This window comes from Somniosus microcephalus, chromosome 10 (assembly GCF_052327205.1).
Source record: "Somniosus microcephalus isolate GS21.2 chromosome 10, FLI_Smic_1.0, whole genome shotgun sequence".
In the NCBI taxonomy this organism is placed as follows: domain Eukaryota; kingdom Metazoa; phylum Chordata; class Chondrichthyes; order Squaliformes; family Somniosidae; genus Somniosus; species Somniosus microcephalus.
This window is the reverse complement of record NC_140996.1, coordinates 186,848,124-186,864,220: the sequence shown is the minus strand read 5'-3', so window position 1 is coordinate 186,864,220 and position 16,097 is coordinate 186,848,124. Positions and strand designations below refer to the sequence as shown.

The following is a 16,097-nucleotide window of genomic DNA, read 5'->3' as shown; positions in this document are numbered from 1 at the left end:
GGCCTCATTTCGCTGCCACGATTGGCTGATTTTTAAAAAAAAAATTAAAGTTTTATTTTCCCATCCCCCAACCCCCGATCTTTGCCTCACTCCCTCCTGATTGCTGTTCTTTGACCCCCCGCTTCTGCCCCGATCTTTTCCCATTACTGGGGAACGCCCCCAGCCTGTCAATCTGGCCCGCCGCTGGGCTGGAAACAGAATTTAAAAATGATAAGTCCTGCTGTTAATATCAGCAGGACCTCCGCGTTCCGGGGATTTCTGGGTTTCCCCCTGCAACGCGCTCCCTCGCTCTCTGCTGTCACGCAAATATCGGAGCCAAAGGCTATGAAGGATAAATGATTTACTTTAAATCATTAAAATGTTTAATTGAATTAAAATTTTGCTGTTTTAGGAAAGACTGAAACAAATTTCATTGATGGGCCCCAACACCTTCAAAGGTGGGTTATTCAGTTATTTGTGGAATGTTATTCTTTTAAATGGTATTGATATGCAGTGGATTTTTGTTGTTTTACTCATAAAGGTGAAGAGATCTTTGTGCTGATTAATGCTGTGCAACTCATGTCAGCATTAGATACAGCTCAGTCAACTGTTGAGGATAGATCTCATTCTACACTGCCCTAACAAGGTGCCTTTATCCCAATCTCAGAAGAGTATTTTCAGCAAGTTAACATTTTGTTTTTGTTCTGACTTGTGAATGAATTTCTGATACCATTTTACATCCAGTAGAAACCTAATGTGAAACAAGTTAGACTAATTTAATTTAGTACTCTTGCAGTTATCAGAGAAGATACTTGCACCCCATCAGCCTAAATTGTATCTGAAGCCCGGTACCAGTGGTAAGAGTATTTACTGATGTTTTTATCTAGATCAGGCAAGTAATTAAACTGTACTCCCTTTGCGGTATTGTAATTTTCAGGTCCATGTATCTGTAAATAGTGACGTCACCTCAGAAATTTTGCACAGCTTTTATATACTTGTTACAGGAATCACCCTATGAAAGTTTCTCTTTTTCCCAATATTGTATCTCAAAGCCTAAATGATGCAATCACCAATGTGTGCATCATGTTATTAGAAAGTATTTACAGCACAGAAACAGGCCATTCGGCACAACTGATCCATCCATGTTTATTTTCCACATGAGCCTCCTCCCACCCTTCTTCACCTAACCCCATCAACGTATCCTTCTATTCCTTTCTCCCTCGTGCTTATCTAACTTCCCTTTAAATGCATTTATGCTATTTGCCTCAACTACTCCTTGTGGTAGTGAGTTCCACATATCTTTTTGAATACCCAAACATAGCAAAAATAATAGTGAACACTTTGCATTGTGTACATAAACTCAGTAGCAGTGGAAACCAGATTTCCAGTAATACTTACATTTATGCAGCACTTTATGCCAAAATGTCTTCCATGATTTACACAATGAATTAATGATTTTTGGGGTGCAGCGATTGTTTATTATGTAGATGCAAACAACAGCCTTTCTGCACTAGTAATGATCAGATAGTCTGCGTTCTGGTTGGCAAAGAAAATTGGGAGAAGTCCCTGCTCCTCTTTAAATAATGCAGTGGGTCTTTATTGCTGAGTTGTTGATGGTACAGTCCTTTTGATGAGACATTAAACCAATGTCCTGTTTACCTGTTCAGGTAGATGTTAAAGATCTTATGGTACAATTTGGAGTACTGATTGTGCTGGTGTCCTAGCCAACATTCTGTGCTCAACCAACACCAACAACAGATTAATTGTCATTCATCTCATTGCAGTTTGTAGGACCTTGCTGTGTGCAAAATGGCTGCTGTATTTTGCACAAGTGACTGCAATTCACTGTATGGCAGTACTTTGGGCCATCCTGCAAGGTATAAGACACAATTTGTTCTTCAATTTTCACCCGAAGGATTGCACCTTTGACAGTCCAACACTACCTCAGTACTACAACAACAACTTGCATTTATATAGCGCCTTTAACATAGCAAAATGTCCCAAGGCGCTTAACAAGAGCGTTAACAATAAAAAATAAAAAAATAAAACATTTTTGACACCGAGTCACAGAAGGAGATATCGGGTCAGATGTCCAAAAGCTTGGCCACAATGTAGGTTTTAAGGAGCATCTTAAAGGATAGAGAGGCAGAGAGGTTTAGGGAGGAAATTCCAGAGTTTAGGGCCAAGGCAGCTGAAAGCACGACCGCTAATGGTGGAGCAATTAAAATCAGGCATGCGCAAGAGGCCAGAATTGGAGGAGTGCAGAGATCTTGAAGGCTTGTAGGGCTGAAGGAGATTACAGAGATAGGGAGGGACAAGGCCTTGGAGGGATTTGAAAACAAGGATGAAGATTTTAAAATTGAGGTGTTGTCAGATGTCAGACATAGGTCAGCAAGCACAGGGGTGATGGGTGAATGGGACTTGGTGCGAGTTAGGATATGGGCAGCAGAGTTTTGGATGAGCACATGTTTATGTAGGGTGGAAGATGGGAGGCCTCGGAATAGTCCAGTCTAGAGGTAACAAAGGAATGGATGAGGGTTTCAGCAGTAGATGAGCTGAGGCAGGGTTGATGTCGGGCGATGTTACGAAGGTGGAAGTAGGCAGTCATGGTGATGGAGCGGATATGTGGTCGGAAGCACATCTCGGAATTAAACTCAACACCAAGGTTGTGAACAGTCTGGCTTAGCTTCAGACAGTTGCCACGGATTGAAATGGTGGTCAGGCAACAGAGTTTGTGGTGGGGACCAAAGACAATGGTTTCAGTCTTCCCAGTATTCAGTGGGAGGAAATTTCTGCTCATCCAATATTGGATGTCGGATAAGCAATGTGACAAATTGGAGACAGTGAAAGGATCGAGAGGGGTGATGATGAGATAGAGCTGTGTGACGTCAGTGTACATGTGGAACCTGATTCTATAGACTCTGGAGCAGTTCCCATGGATTGGAGGGTAGCTAATGTAACCCCACTGTTTGAAAAAGGTGGTAGTGAGAAAACAGGGAATTATAGACCGGTAAGCCTGACATCAGTAGTGGGGAAAATGCTAGAGTCCATTATAAAAGATGTAATAGCAGAGCACTTGGAAAACAGTGACAGGATTGGACAAAGTCAACATGGATTTACAAAAGGTAAATCGTGCTTGACTAATCTACTGGAATTTTTTGAGGATGTGACTGATAGAAATAGCTAAGGGAGAACCAGTGGATGTGGTGTATTTGGACTTTCAGAAGACTTTCGATAAGGTCCCGCATAAGAGATTAGCGTGCAAAGTTAAAGCACGTGGGATTGGGGGCAAGGTATTGACTTGGATAGAGAACTGGTTGGCAGACAGGAAGCAAAGAGTTGGAATAAACGGGTCTTTTTCCGAGTGGCAGGCAGTGACTAGTGGGGTCCCAGCTATTCACATTGGCCCAGAAATTCGTGTCGGGGGCTTCCTGCGGGTGCAAGCCCCCGACCTACACTTACATAGCGCGCCGACAGTTGAGGCCGCGGCCTGGGCCTGCGTGGATTTCCTGTCTGTGGCCCGTTCCAGCTCCCGGCGCGCTGTGCGTGCGTGATCCAGCGGCGTACTTAGTGCAATGCGTCGACTGGGATCACATGAGCACTGGGCAACCAATCGGAGGAGGGAAAAGTCCATTCATGAGTTTGACATAAGACTAAAACAGTACATAACCTTAAACTAAATTTTTAAAAAACATCACACTATTTAAATCAACTATAAATAACATTAAATAACCATTTTAAACAATAATTTAAATTTTTGGAAAAAATAATTTTATAAAAAATCGGAGCTAAAAATACACGTACCTTACTGTAAAGTATTTAAAAATAATAAACCTGTGGAAAAAATGTTCTAATTTTAATTAATTGACCACTTACCTTTTAAAATGAAGTCCTTACGTCTGCTTTTTTAATGTGTAAAAAGTGGAGGCCTTCACGCACGGGCAAACCTGTCAAAAAAAAAAAAAGGAAGTTCAACATGCACACGCTGCCTCATATGTCGCACGCGTTTCACCTCTTAACCCCTGCTTTCAGGGGACCGGAAGTGCCGTTTTCCCGCGCATGCGCTGTGCATGCAAGTAACCGGCACTTCCATTGGGCCCACGCGTGGGTACTCCATGCGTACTCACGCGTTGGGACCCGAATTACTGGGCCAATATATATTAATGATCTAGACAAGGGAACTAGATGTAATATCTCCAAGTTTGCAGACTACACAAAGCTGGGTGGGCGTGTGTGCTGTGAGGAGGATGCAGAGAAACTCCAGTATGATTTGGACAGGTTGGGTGATTGGGCAGATGCAGTATAATGTCGATAAATGCGAGGTTATCCACTTTGGTGGCAAAAACAGGAGGGCAAATTATTATCTGAATGGCAATAGATTAGGAAAAGGAGAAGTGCAACGAGACCTGGGTGTCCTTGTACACCAGTCGCTGAAGGTAAGCATGCAGGTGCAGCAGGCGGTTAAGAAGGCAAATGGTATGTTGGCCTTCATAGCGAGAGGATTTGAGTACAGGAGCAAGGATGTCTTGCTGCAGTTGTACAGGGCCTTGGTGAGGCCACACCTTGAGTATTGTGTGCAGTTTTGGTCACCTTATCTGAGGAAGGATGTTCTTGCCATGGAGAGAGTGCAGTGAAGATTCACCAGACTGATACCTGGGATGGCAGGAATGACGTATGAAGAGAGATTGGATCGATTGGGCTTGTATTCGCTAGAGTTTAGAAGAATGAGAGGGGATCTCATTGAAACTTATAAAATTTTAACAGGACTAGACAGACTAGATGCAGGAAGGATGTTCCTGATGGCAGGGGAGTCCAGAACCAGGGGTCACAGTCTAAAGATAAGGGGTAAGCCATTTAGGACTGAGATGAGGAATTTCTTCACCCAGAGAGTGGTGAACCTGTGGAATTCTCTACCACAGAAGGCAGTTGAGGCCAATTCATTAAATATATTCAAGAAGGAGTTAGATATATTTCTTAAGGCTAAAGGGATCAAGGGATATGGAGAGAAAGCAGGGACAGGGTACTGAATTTGGATGATCAGCCATGATCTCATTAAATGGTGGAGCAGGCTCGAGGGGCCGAATGGCCTACTCCTGCTCCTATCTTCTATGTTTTTGGATGATATCACCGAGGGGCAGCATGTAGATGAGAAATAGAAGGGGGGGCCATGGATAGATCCTTGGGGGACTCCAGAGGTAATGGTGCGGGAGTGAGGAGAGAAGCCATTGCAGGAAATTCTCTGGCTACAATTCGATAGGTAAGAATGGAACCAGGCAGGGGCAGTTCCACCCAGCTGGATGACTATTAAAGAAAGGAGGGAGACAGAAAGCAGGAAACTATAGGCCAGTTAGCTTAACATCTGTCATTGGGAAAATGCTGGAATCCATTATTAAGGGAGTAGTAGCAGGACATTTAGAAAATCATAATGCAATCAAGCAGAGTCAACATGGTTTTATGAAAGGGGAATTGTGTTTGACAAATTTATTAGTTCTTTGAGGATGTAACGAGCAGGGTGGATCAAGGGGAACCAGTCGATGATGTGTATTTGGATTTCCAACAGGCATTCGATAAGTTGCCACATAAGGTGTTGAGGGTAATATATTAGCATCGATAGAGGATTGGCTAACGAACAGAAAACAGAGAGTCAGGTTGGCAAACTGTAACTAGTGGGGTGCCACAGGAATCCGTGCTGGGGCCTCAACTGTTTACAGTCTATATTAATGACTTGGATGAAGGGACTGAGTGTACTGGAGCCAAATTTGCTGATGATACAAAGATAGGTGGGAAAGCAAATTGTGAGGAGGACACAAAGAGTCCGCTAAGATAGGTTAAGTGAGTGGGCAAAAATTTGGCAGATGGAGTATAATGTGGGAAAATGTGAGGTTATCCACTTTTGTAGGAAGAACAGAAAAGTAAAATATTATTTAAATGGAGAGAGACTACAGAATGCTGTGGTACAAAAGGATCTGGGTGTCCTTGTACATGAAACACACAAAGTTAGCACGCAGGTACAGCAAGTAATTAGGAAGGCAAATGGAATGTTGGCCTTTATTGCAAGGGGGAATGGAGTATAAAAGTAGAGAAGTCTTGCTACAACTGTACAGGGTGTTGGTGAGACCACACCTGGAGTACTGCGTACAGTTTTGGTCACCTTATTTGAGGAGGGATATACTTGCATTGGAGGCAGTTTAGAGAAGAGGAAAGGTTGAGCAGGTTGGGCCTATACTCATTGGAGTTTAGAAGAATGAGAGATGATCTTATTGAAACATACAAGATTCTGAGGGGGCTTGACAAGGTAGATGCTGAGAGGATGTTTCCCCTCGTAAGGGAATCTAGAACTAGGGGGCATAGTTTTAGGATAAGTGGTCGTCCATTTAAGATGGAGATGAGGAGGAATTGCTTCTCTGAGGGTCGTGAATCTTTGGAATTCTCTACCCCAGAGAGCTGTGGAGGCTGAGTCATTGAATATATTCAAGGTGGAGATAGACAGATATTTGAGTTACAGGGGAGTCGAGGGTTATGGGGAACAGGCAGGAAAGTGGAATTGAGGCCAAGATCAGCTCAGCCATGATCTTATTGAATGGCGGAGCAGGCTCGAGGGGGCGAATGGCCTACTCCTGCTCCTATTTCTTATGTTCTTATGGAGGAGAAGTGTTGAATGAGGATGATGTGATCAACTGTTTCAAAGGCTGCAGATAGGCCAAGAAGGATGAGGAGGGATAGTTTACTATGGTCACAGTCTTACAGAATATCACATGTGACTTTGATATGGGCCGTTTCCGTACTGTGGCGGGGGCAGAAACCTGATTGGAGGGATTCAGACATGGAATTGCGGGACAGATGGGCACGGATTTGGGAGTCAACAACACATTCAAGGCCTTTGGAGAGGAAAGGGAGGTTGGAGATGGGGTGGTAATTTGTAAGGATGGGTCAAGGGTGTTTTTTTTTGAGGTGAGGAGTGATGATGGCAGATTTGAAGGGGAGTGGGGGGGGGACAGTACCTGAGGAGAGGGAGCCATTAACAATGTCAGCTAACATGGGGCCCAAGAAAGGAAGTTGGGTGGTCAACTCCAGTGTTATTCTAGTTTATGCCTCAAAGCTTTGTGTCAAGCTTGAGTTCACAAACACGTAATCCAGAGACCAGAGTGCTACTAGCTGAGTCTGGCTAGTGCTGGTATCTTCCTATGCATGCTAAAGAAAAGGGCCAGAAAAGATTTTCAGTAACCTGTATTTGATCTAGCGACGAGCTGGCACAGACACTATCCAAGTGGCTTGCTGTTGTGCTGTAAGTTTCTACGGTTTTATCATGAATTGGGAGGATAGTAGTTAGTGAGTATTGCTGCTCCTTAGTCATATTTCAAGATAGATTCCATTTATTGACAGTTTTTAATATACTTTTATCCAATCCTTTTAAGAGTTGTAAATTGAAGATTTTTATTAATTCAGTAATCTGATTAATGTATACAAAATTCATGACAATTAACACTCTCTTCCATTGTGCATCTGGATGGAAGATGGCATGAGACTCAACAACATTCAAGATATAAATGAAGAGATTCATCAGGAGTCTAATCATGAAACTGAAGAAGAATCTTCAGCTGTCTTGGATTCATATCCTGATAGAAATTTGAGTGGTGATGAAGACCTGAAGCTAACAGGCAATGATGAAATAGTTACACGTTCATCTGATCCACATTTGCTTACAGCTTGAAAAAATATCAAAGTAATGAGACCATCCCAGGAGCAAAAGGTAGGCTGGCCATTTTTTAAACTTATGTCTTGATCTCATTAAAGAATAAGAGGAAGAACATAAATATTCATCTTTTCTGAGTTTGAAGGGGCAGGGTATCTGTTGATATCCAGGAAGGACTTCAATTTGAACACACACTGGGAGCACTTTAATTACGTATTATAAAATGGATATAGAGGCACTGGAGAGGGTGCAGAGAAGATTTACAAGGATGATTCCAGAAATGCAAGGATATACATGTCTGGAAAGGATGAACAGGCTGGGTCTCTTTTTTTCTGTTGAAAAAAGAAGGTTGAGGGGTGACCTAATGGAGGTCTTTAAAATTATGAAAGCTTTTGATAGAGTGGATATAGAGAGAATATTTCCATTTGTGGGGAAGAGCAAAACTAGAGGCCATCAATATAAGATAGTCACCAAGAAATCCAATAGGGAATTCAGATGATACTTCTTTACCCAAAGAGTGGTGAGAATGTGGAACTCACTACCACAGGGAGTGGTTGAAGCGAAAAGTATAGATGCATTTGAGAGGCTAGACAAGCCTATGAGGGAGAAGGGAATAGAGGTTTATGCTGATAGGGTTAGGTGAGGAAAGACTGGAGGAGGCTCGAGTGGAGCATAAACACCGGCATGGACTGGTTGGGCCGAATGGCCTGTTTCTGTGGCGTATATCCTATGTAATCCTATACTGCTGTCCGCACCATGATTCTAAATCTATTGACCTGGGATTTTTAGGAATTATAATCTTTGCAAATTCTACTAAATAGGGTAATTCTCTAAGTCATTGAGATTCCGTGTTGCTGCTGTCTTACCTATCACTGAACTTTGGCAGGAGCTGCAGTGGGGGAATCTCCTGATTTATAGAGGACAAAGAAAAACTTGATCTCTAATTCCTCAGGTGGTTCTGAACACAATGGCAGGACTTATTGAATCTATGAATTTGTTTTTTTTTTAGGTTTCTTATTCTTAAAATGGTAACTGTAATAGGCCTCAATTCAGCACAAAGGTTTAGTGAGTTGTATGTTTTGGTGCACCTGCTTGGTTTGGCACATGGGTAAGGCAGTTCTTCAGCTCAATCTAAATTGCATCTAATTTTCAGCTAACTCAAGGAATTAAGGTACTAAGATTTTATCAAAGAAAGAACTTGCATTTATATAGTGCCTTTCGCCACCTTGGGAGCGCCCAAAGTGCTTTACAGCCAATGAAGTACTTTTTGAAGTGTAGTCACTAATGTAATGTATCAATCCTTTACACTTTTCTTGGCTTGTTTCAGTGCATTGAAACAAGCCACCATCGACAGTGCTATCAAGCGGCACTTACTCACCAATAACCTGCTCACTGATGCCCAGTTTGGGTTCCGCCAAGACCACTTGGCTGCCAATCTCATTACAGCCTTGGTCCAAATATGGACAAAAGAGCTGAATTCCAGAGGGTGAAGTGAGAGTGACTGCCCTAGACATCAAGGTCGCATTTGACCGAGTGTGGCATCAAGGAGCCCTAGTAAAACTGAAGTCAATGGGAATCGGTGGGGGGGAAAACTCTCCACTGATTGGAGTCATACCTAGCGCAAAGGAAGATGGTTGTGGTGGTTGAATGTCAATCATAGCCCCAGGACATCGCTGCAGGGGTTACTCAGGGCTGTGTCCTTGGCCCAGCCATCTTAAGCTGCTTCATCAATGACCTTCCCTCCAACATAAGGTCAGAAATGGGGATGTTTGCTGATGACTGCACTGTGTTCAGTGCCATTCACAACTCCTCAGATAATGAAGTAGTCCATGCCCACATGCAACAAGACCTGAACGATGTTCAGGCTTGGGCTGATAAGTGGCAGGTAACATTCGCGTCACAAGTGTCAGGCAACGACTATCTCCAACAAACGAGAGTCCAACCACCGCCCCTTGACATTCAACGGCATTAACATCGCCGAATCCCCCACCATCATCATCCTGGGGGTTACCATTGACCAGAAATTTAACTGGACCAGCCACACAAATACTGTGGCAAAAAGAGCAGGTCAGAGGCTGGGTATTCTGCAGCGAGTGTCTCACCTCCTGACTCCCCAAAGCCTTTCCACCATCTACAAGGCACAAGTAAGGAGTGTGATTGAATAAGCTCCACTTGCCTGGATGAGTGCAGCTCCAACAACTCTCGAAGCTCAACACCATCCAGGACAAAGCAGCCCGCTTGATTGGCGCCCCATCCACCACCTTAAACATTCACTCCCTCCACCACCGGCATACCGAGGCTGTAGTGTGTAGCATCTACAAGATGCACTGCAGCAACTCGCCAAGGCTTCTTCAGCAGAATCTCCCAAACACGCGACCTCTACCAACGAGAAGGACAAGGGCAGCAGGCGCATGGGAACACCACCACCTCCAGGTTCCCCTCCAAGTCACACACCATCCTGACTTAGAAGTATATCGCCAATCCTTCATCGTTGCTGGGTCAAAATCCTGGCACTCCCTACCTAACAGCACTGTGGGAGTACCTTCACCACACGCACTGCAGCGGTTCAAGAAGGCAGCTCACCACCACCTTCTCAAGGGCAATTAGGGATGGGCAATAAATGCTGGCCTTGCCAGCGATGCCCACATCCCATAAATGAATAATAAAAAATTTGATTGATATGCAGTGTATTAGCTTTCTGTTTAGGTAGGATGAAACATTTTGCCAATCCGGGCAATTGTTTATTTCATTCGGAAATAAGTTTGGGCAAACAAGTTTCTGTATAAAGATTAGTAAATTATATCATGGAGTGGACCTTGTTATTCTGTTCCTTTGCACAAGATCCAACAGCAACAGTTAGAACTCATTCTTCTCGTGCATTGACCACTTTATGCATCATATAATGAGCTCCTCTTGAGGCTATTGGTAGAGATACCTGGAGCAGTTTGTATGCTTTCCCTAAGAACTTTTATCTTGGCCAGGCAGTTTAGTAGGTAAGCATTTGAGTGTTGTAGCACTTTGAGCCAGCCTAAAGATGTAGGTGTGTGCAGCTCTTGCCTCCAGTTAATATAATTCTATTTGTATGTAGAAGCTGAATAAATGACAAAGAATTATATAGCGGGCCTTCCACAAGCAAAGCTCCCACCTGGCCTACCCTTGTTTCTTTTTTTGATCTGATGGTGCATTTATTTTCCTTTGTTTCTTGGCTCTAGCCATTTTATTTTTAGGAGGTCTCTTAACATTGTCTTATTTAGTTTAAGAACTAAGGCCTTACACGTGGCAGAGTGGGGTGGGTGGGTGGAAGGTCATCTGATAGAGATGGCAGTAAGACAGTGTTCCGAGTTAATTACCAAGGTGATTCTTCCTTCCCTCCACAAAAAAAGTAAACATTCTTCTTTTCATGTAGAGATTAAGCTTGTTTCCAAGAATGGGGAAGACCTCATCTATGCATGTAAACAAAAGGTTGACAAAGTTCCATGTGAAAGGCTGTTGAATTCAAATCTACCGCAATTCTGGGTATGGATAAATTATTGGCTGAAGGATAAGTGATTTTCATTTAAATTTGGGCTTGAGTGAGAAATTTCTTCTCTCGGTAATTTTTACCAATTGTTTGTCATCCTCCCCCATAGATTAACTAAGATGAACAGAGTCCACGAGAGTACAAATTGTGCATAATGGTTTTGGTGGATTGAAAGCCTGTTCTTGTTCCATATCTATATGTTTTTGTATATAATTAAAAAAAAAAACACTTCATAGTACTACAGGTCCATTGTTGCATATCACATGGAAACAGCAAAAACCCCTGTCATCAGGTTTTGTAAGGCATCATCGTCCTCGTCATTTCAGCCCCTACAACACTATTGCTTAATCCGGGGTTAGTGAGCTGGGAATACAATATACCTTCGGTTCCTATATCTGAAAATTGGTAACGCTCTTTATATGGTACGATACCTCGAACTGGCAAGATAGTAGTGCAACCATGTGGTTCATGAACCATTAAAACATTACACATGTAATATTGAATTGGATTCCTGCTATGATCCATTTGGAACTGTTCATTATTCTCCATAAATAGGTAAATCCAATGGAACATTCACAGGCAAGGTTGCTATTTATTTTTTCAAATTAATGGCTATATTATCCTACTGTAGGAACGGAGGTTCCTATCTGAATAAGGTATTCGACTCGAATCAAATCAACAGGTTTTAATGAACAACGAAGTTAACAGGGAAACTACAGGAGAAAAGGTACACAGGTCTATACAGCTTGCTGGGCACTCGACGACTACTGGAAGATGACGTCATGATGTCATCGCGTTCTTCGCGCCACTGGTGGTCACGTGATCGACGTCATCATGTGGAGTGCAGGAAAACACAATACAGTACAGTTTAAAGGTGCAGTCCGTGGTTGCACTACACTGTAGTTAAAGGGATTATTACCAATTGTTCTGAGACCCTTGGTGGCTCCGCCACAGGCGCCCCCCCAGAATCCACTTTAACGGACATTGTCAACCGAGTAGGAGGCTTAATGATCCTGGCTGATCGGCGACGAAATTCAGGCAGCGGAAATGGGGTATTAGTGGAAGGACCAGTGCCGGATTGCAGCAGAAGCGGCGTTTCGGGCGAGGCAGAAACGGCAGTCAGAGGTGCAGGCGCGTCAGAGGACGAATCGAGCTGTTCGACGGTGGGCTGGTGCACGGCTGGTCTGGCGGCTAACCGCGGTCGGCCGCAGCGAGGCAGTTGGGCAGCCACGACAGGCTCACTCCGATCCAGGTGGGCTGGTTTGAGCCGGTCGATAGAGACGGTATCAGACTTTCCACTAACTTCGACTGTGAAAAACTTTTCCCCTGGTGCGATGACACGAAAAGGTCCGGTACACGGTGGCTTGAGTGGGTCTCTGTGACCGTCTTGTCGAATAAAGACATAGTCCGAACTCATGAGCTCTGCCGGGACGTGAGGCCTCTGCAGGTCATGGTGCGAGGTTGGGATGGGCAGGAAATTCCTAGCCGCCTCCTGATGAAGTAGGAGCTGTTGAGCTGCAGACCATGGTTCGGTGTGTGGAGGGAGAAAGTCACCTGGTACTCTGAGTGTCTGGCAATAAACCAGCTCAGCCGATGAAGACTGAAGATCCTCCTTTGGTGCTGTCCGGAGGCCTAGCAACACCCATGGGAGCCTGTCCACCCAGTTGGGTCCCCTCAAGCTGGCACGGAGGGATGCTTTGAGAGACCGATGGAACCTTTCGCACAGGCCATTCGCCTGCGGATGGTACGCGGTGGTACAGTGCAGCTTGGTTCCCAGGCCTTGTGCCACTGCGTTCCACAGCTCTGATGTGAATTGCGGACCGCGGTCCGAGGAGATGTCCGATGGCACCCCGAACCGAGCCACCCACGACGAAAGAAATGCCCTGGCGACGTCTGCTGTGGTGGTAGCGGCCAAGGGAATCGCCTCTGGCCACCTGGTGGTCCAGTCTACCACCGTCAGGAGGTGTGTGAATCCACGCGACCCGGGAAGGGGACCTACTAAATCCACGCGAACGTGGTCGAAACGGCGCTCAGGCACCGGGAAGTCGGCCACCGGAGCCTTGACGTGACGGTTGACTTTGGATTTTTGGCAATCGACGCAATTGTTTGTCCAGTCCCGGACGTCCAAATGCATGCCTTTCCAAACGAATTTGCGGGACAGTAGCCGTTGAGAAGCTCGCATTCCCAGGTGAGATAACCCGTGGATTGCCTGGAATACCTTCTTGCGCCATTCGACCGGCACAATGGGCCGGGGCACTCCCATGGATGTGTCGCACAAGAGCGTGGTTCCTGCCGCTTGAAACGGCATGTCTGCAACCTTCCAACTGGAAGGCGTGGTCCTAAACGCTTGTACCTCTGGGTCTGCCAGTTGATCCTCTGCCAGTCTGACGAAATCGATACCCAGGTGGACTGCCTGGACTGGAACCCGGGAAAGGCAATCTGCCACGAGATTATCCTTGCCTGACACGTGCCGCAAATCCGTTGTGAATTCGGATATAAACGTGAGGTGGCGCTGCTGCCGAGCTGACCAAGGTTCTGCCGTTTTGGCCATGGCAAAGGTGAGCGGCTTGTGGTCCACGAATGCAGTGAACGGACAGCCTTCTAGCAGGAAACGGAAATGCCGGATGGCCAAAAACAGGGCTAGCAACTCTGTCAAAAGTGCTATACTTTCGCTCGTTCTTGCGCAGTTGGCGGCTGAAAAAGGCTAACGGCTGCCAACCCCCATCGACCCACTGCTCTTGAACCGCTCCGATGGCGTAGTCGGAGGCGTCCGTAGTGAGGGCAACAGTCGCGCCCGGGAGTGGGTGTGCTAGCATCGCGGAATGCCTGGTCCATTTGCGGTGTCCAAGCGAGAACATCCTTGCCCGACTTTCCTTTTAGTGCTTCGTACAAAGGTTCCATTAACCGGGCCGCCTTGGGGACAAAACGATGATAAAAATTTACCATCCCCAAGAACTCTTGTAAGGGTTTGACCGTGTGAGGCCGCGGGAATGCGGTAACTGCCTCTACCTTGGTGGCTAGCGGGACGGTGCCTTCTGGGGTAATCCTGTGTCCCAGGAAATCAATGCTGGATACTCCAAATGTGCATTTAGCCGGATTGACAATAAGGCCGTGTTGGCTGAGTCGGGCAAAAAGTGTACGTAAATGGGCCATGTGAGCCATCGTATCCTTGCTGGCTATTAGAATGTCGTCCAAATATACAAAAATGAAGGGCAGGTCCCGTAAGACAGAGTCCATCAACCGCTGGAATGCTTGCGCTGCGTTTTTTAGACCGAATGGCATGCGGAGGAACTCGAAAAGGCCGAACGGAGTGATGACTGCCGTTTTGGGGACGTCTGGAGGGTGCACCAGAACTTGATGATATCCACGAACGAGATCCACTTTAGAAAATATAGCGTTGCCAGCCAGATGTGCCGAAAAATCTTGGATGTGGGGAATAGGATACCTGTCCGGTGTCGTGGCGTCGTTTAAGCATCTGTAATCCCCGCACGGTCGCCATCCGCCACCTGGTTTGGGTACTATATGCAGTGGGGAGGACCAAGGGCTGTCCGAATGCCGGATGATGCCAAGGTGCTCCATGGTCTGGAACTCAGCCTTTGCGGCTGCCAGCTTGCCGGCTTCTAATCGCCGCGCCCGCGTGTAAACGGGTGCTCCGGCCGTGGAGATATGGTGCTCCACCCCGTGCCGTGTGCTTGCAGCCGAAAAAGTAGGCCTGGTGAGCTCCGGGAATTCGCCGAGCAGGCGCGTAAACCCGTCTTGTGATGGAACCGCACAGGCCACCGACCAGGACACCGGCGGTGCTGCGGTGGCAGGGCACCGCGTGGAAAGTGGACGCATGAATGAGTCGGCAGTGTTGGACGTCGACCAGCAGACCGTTTGCACAGAAAAAATCGGCACCCAGGATGGCCTGAGACCTTAGCTGTAATGAAGTCGCAGACAAAACGCTGACCGGCGAAGGTTAAGTTTACCGTCTGTTTCCCGAACGTACGCATGGCAGCGCCATTTACTGCCACGAGGGAAGGCCCCTGGCCGCCGGATAGTAGGTCCAGCTTTGAAGCAGGGAGGATGCTGCACTGGGAACCAGTGTCGCACAGGAATCGCCGGCCCGTAACGTAAATGAGTTTGCCCGCTGAGCCCGCCGCCATAGCTAACTTGCTGTGCCTTCTAGACCTTGTCGTCCATCCGGTAGGACGCGGGTTTGTTGGAGTTTTTTTTTCTTGAGGGAAACTGCAAGGAGGCCGGCAGCATCGAGCTTTGGCGCCAAAACGGGCGTGGTACGCACACCATCCTGCTGGGGGAGGGCTGGGCTTCGCTCGTGTGGGGGAAAAGCGCGTCGTGGCTGCACAACATTGCTGAATAACAGTAAATATCTTGTCTGCCTCTGCAGCGAGTTCAGCACCGTCTGTGATGGCAGTGTTGGCCAAGGCCGCCTGCACCGGTTCGGGTAGCTGGCAGAGGAAATGCTCACGGAATAAAAAGCATTGGGGTTCCGCACCCAACAGCGTGAGCATTTGACTCATCAGCCCTGACGGTTTTGAGTCCCCGAGGCCGGGCATGGAAATAAGTTTGCGTGCCCGCTCCGACTGATTAAGATCAAATACCTGTAGCAAACGGGCTTTAAGTGCTTCGTACTTGCCCTCCTCCGGTGGGCTTCCAAGGATGCTGACGACCCGCGAGGCCGTGGCACTGTTGAGAGCGGCAACCACGTAATAACGGGTCGCATCCGCTGTGACCTCCCGGAGAGCGAACTGTGCTTCTGCCTGGAAAAACCATGCTGCTGGCTGCTGTTCCCAGAACTGCGGCAGTTTAAGGGCGACGGCGTTCGTGTTCATCCTCGACGAAAGTTGTCCGACGAGATCGGGGTCACCAATGTAGGAACGGAGGTTCCTATCTGAATAAGGTATT

The 16,097-nt window shown here is 46.4% G+C and overlaps 1 protein-coding gene across 1 annotated transcript in view; it reads left to right on the top strand.

Moving 5' to 3' along the window:
• Positions 1 to 16,097, top strand: part of LOC147111932 (uncharacterized) — a 50,607-nt gene that overhangs the window by 31,899 nt on the left and 2,611 nt on the right. The window contains exons 6-7 of the mRNA XM_085998302.1: positions 392 to 437; positions 7,494 to 7,729. Coding sequence (XP_085854428.1) covers positions 392 to 437; positions 7,494 to 7,690 — 243 coding nt within the window. The 3' untranslated portion in view covers positions 7,691 to 7,729. The remainder of the gene's footprint in view (positions 1 to 391; positions 438 to 7,493; positions 7,730 to 16,097) is intronic.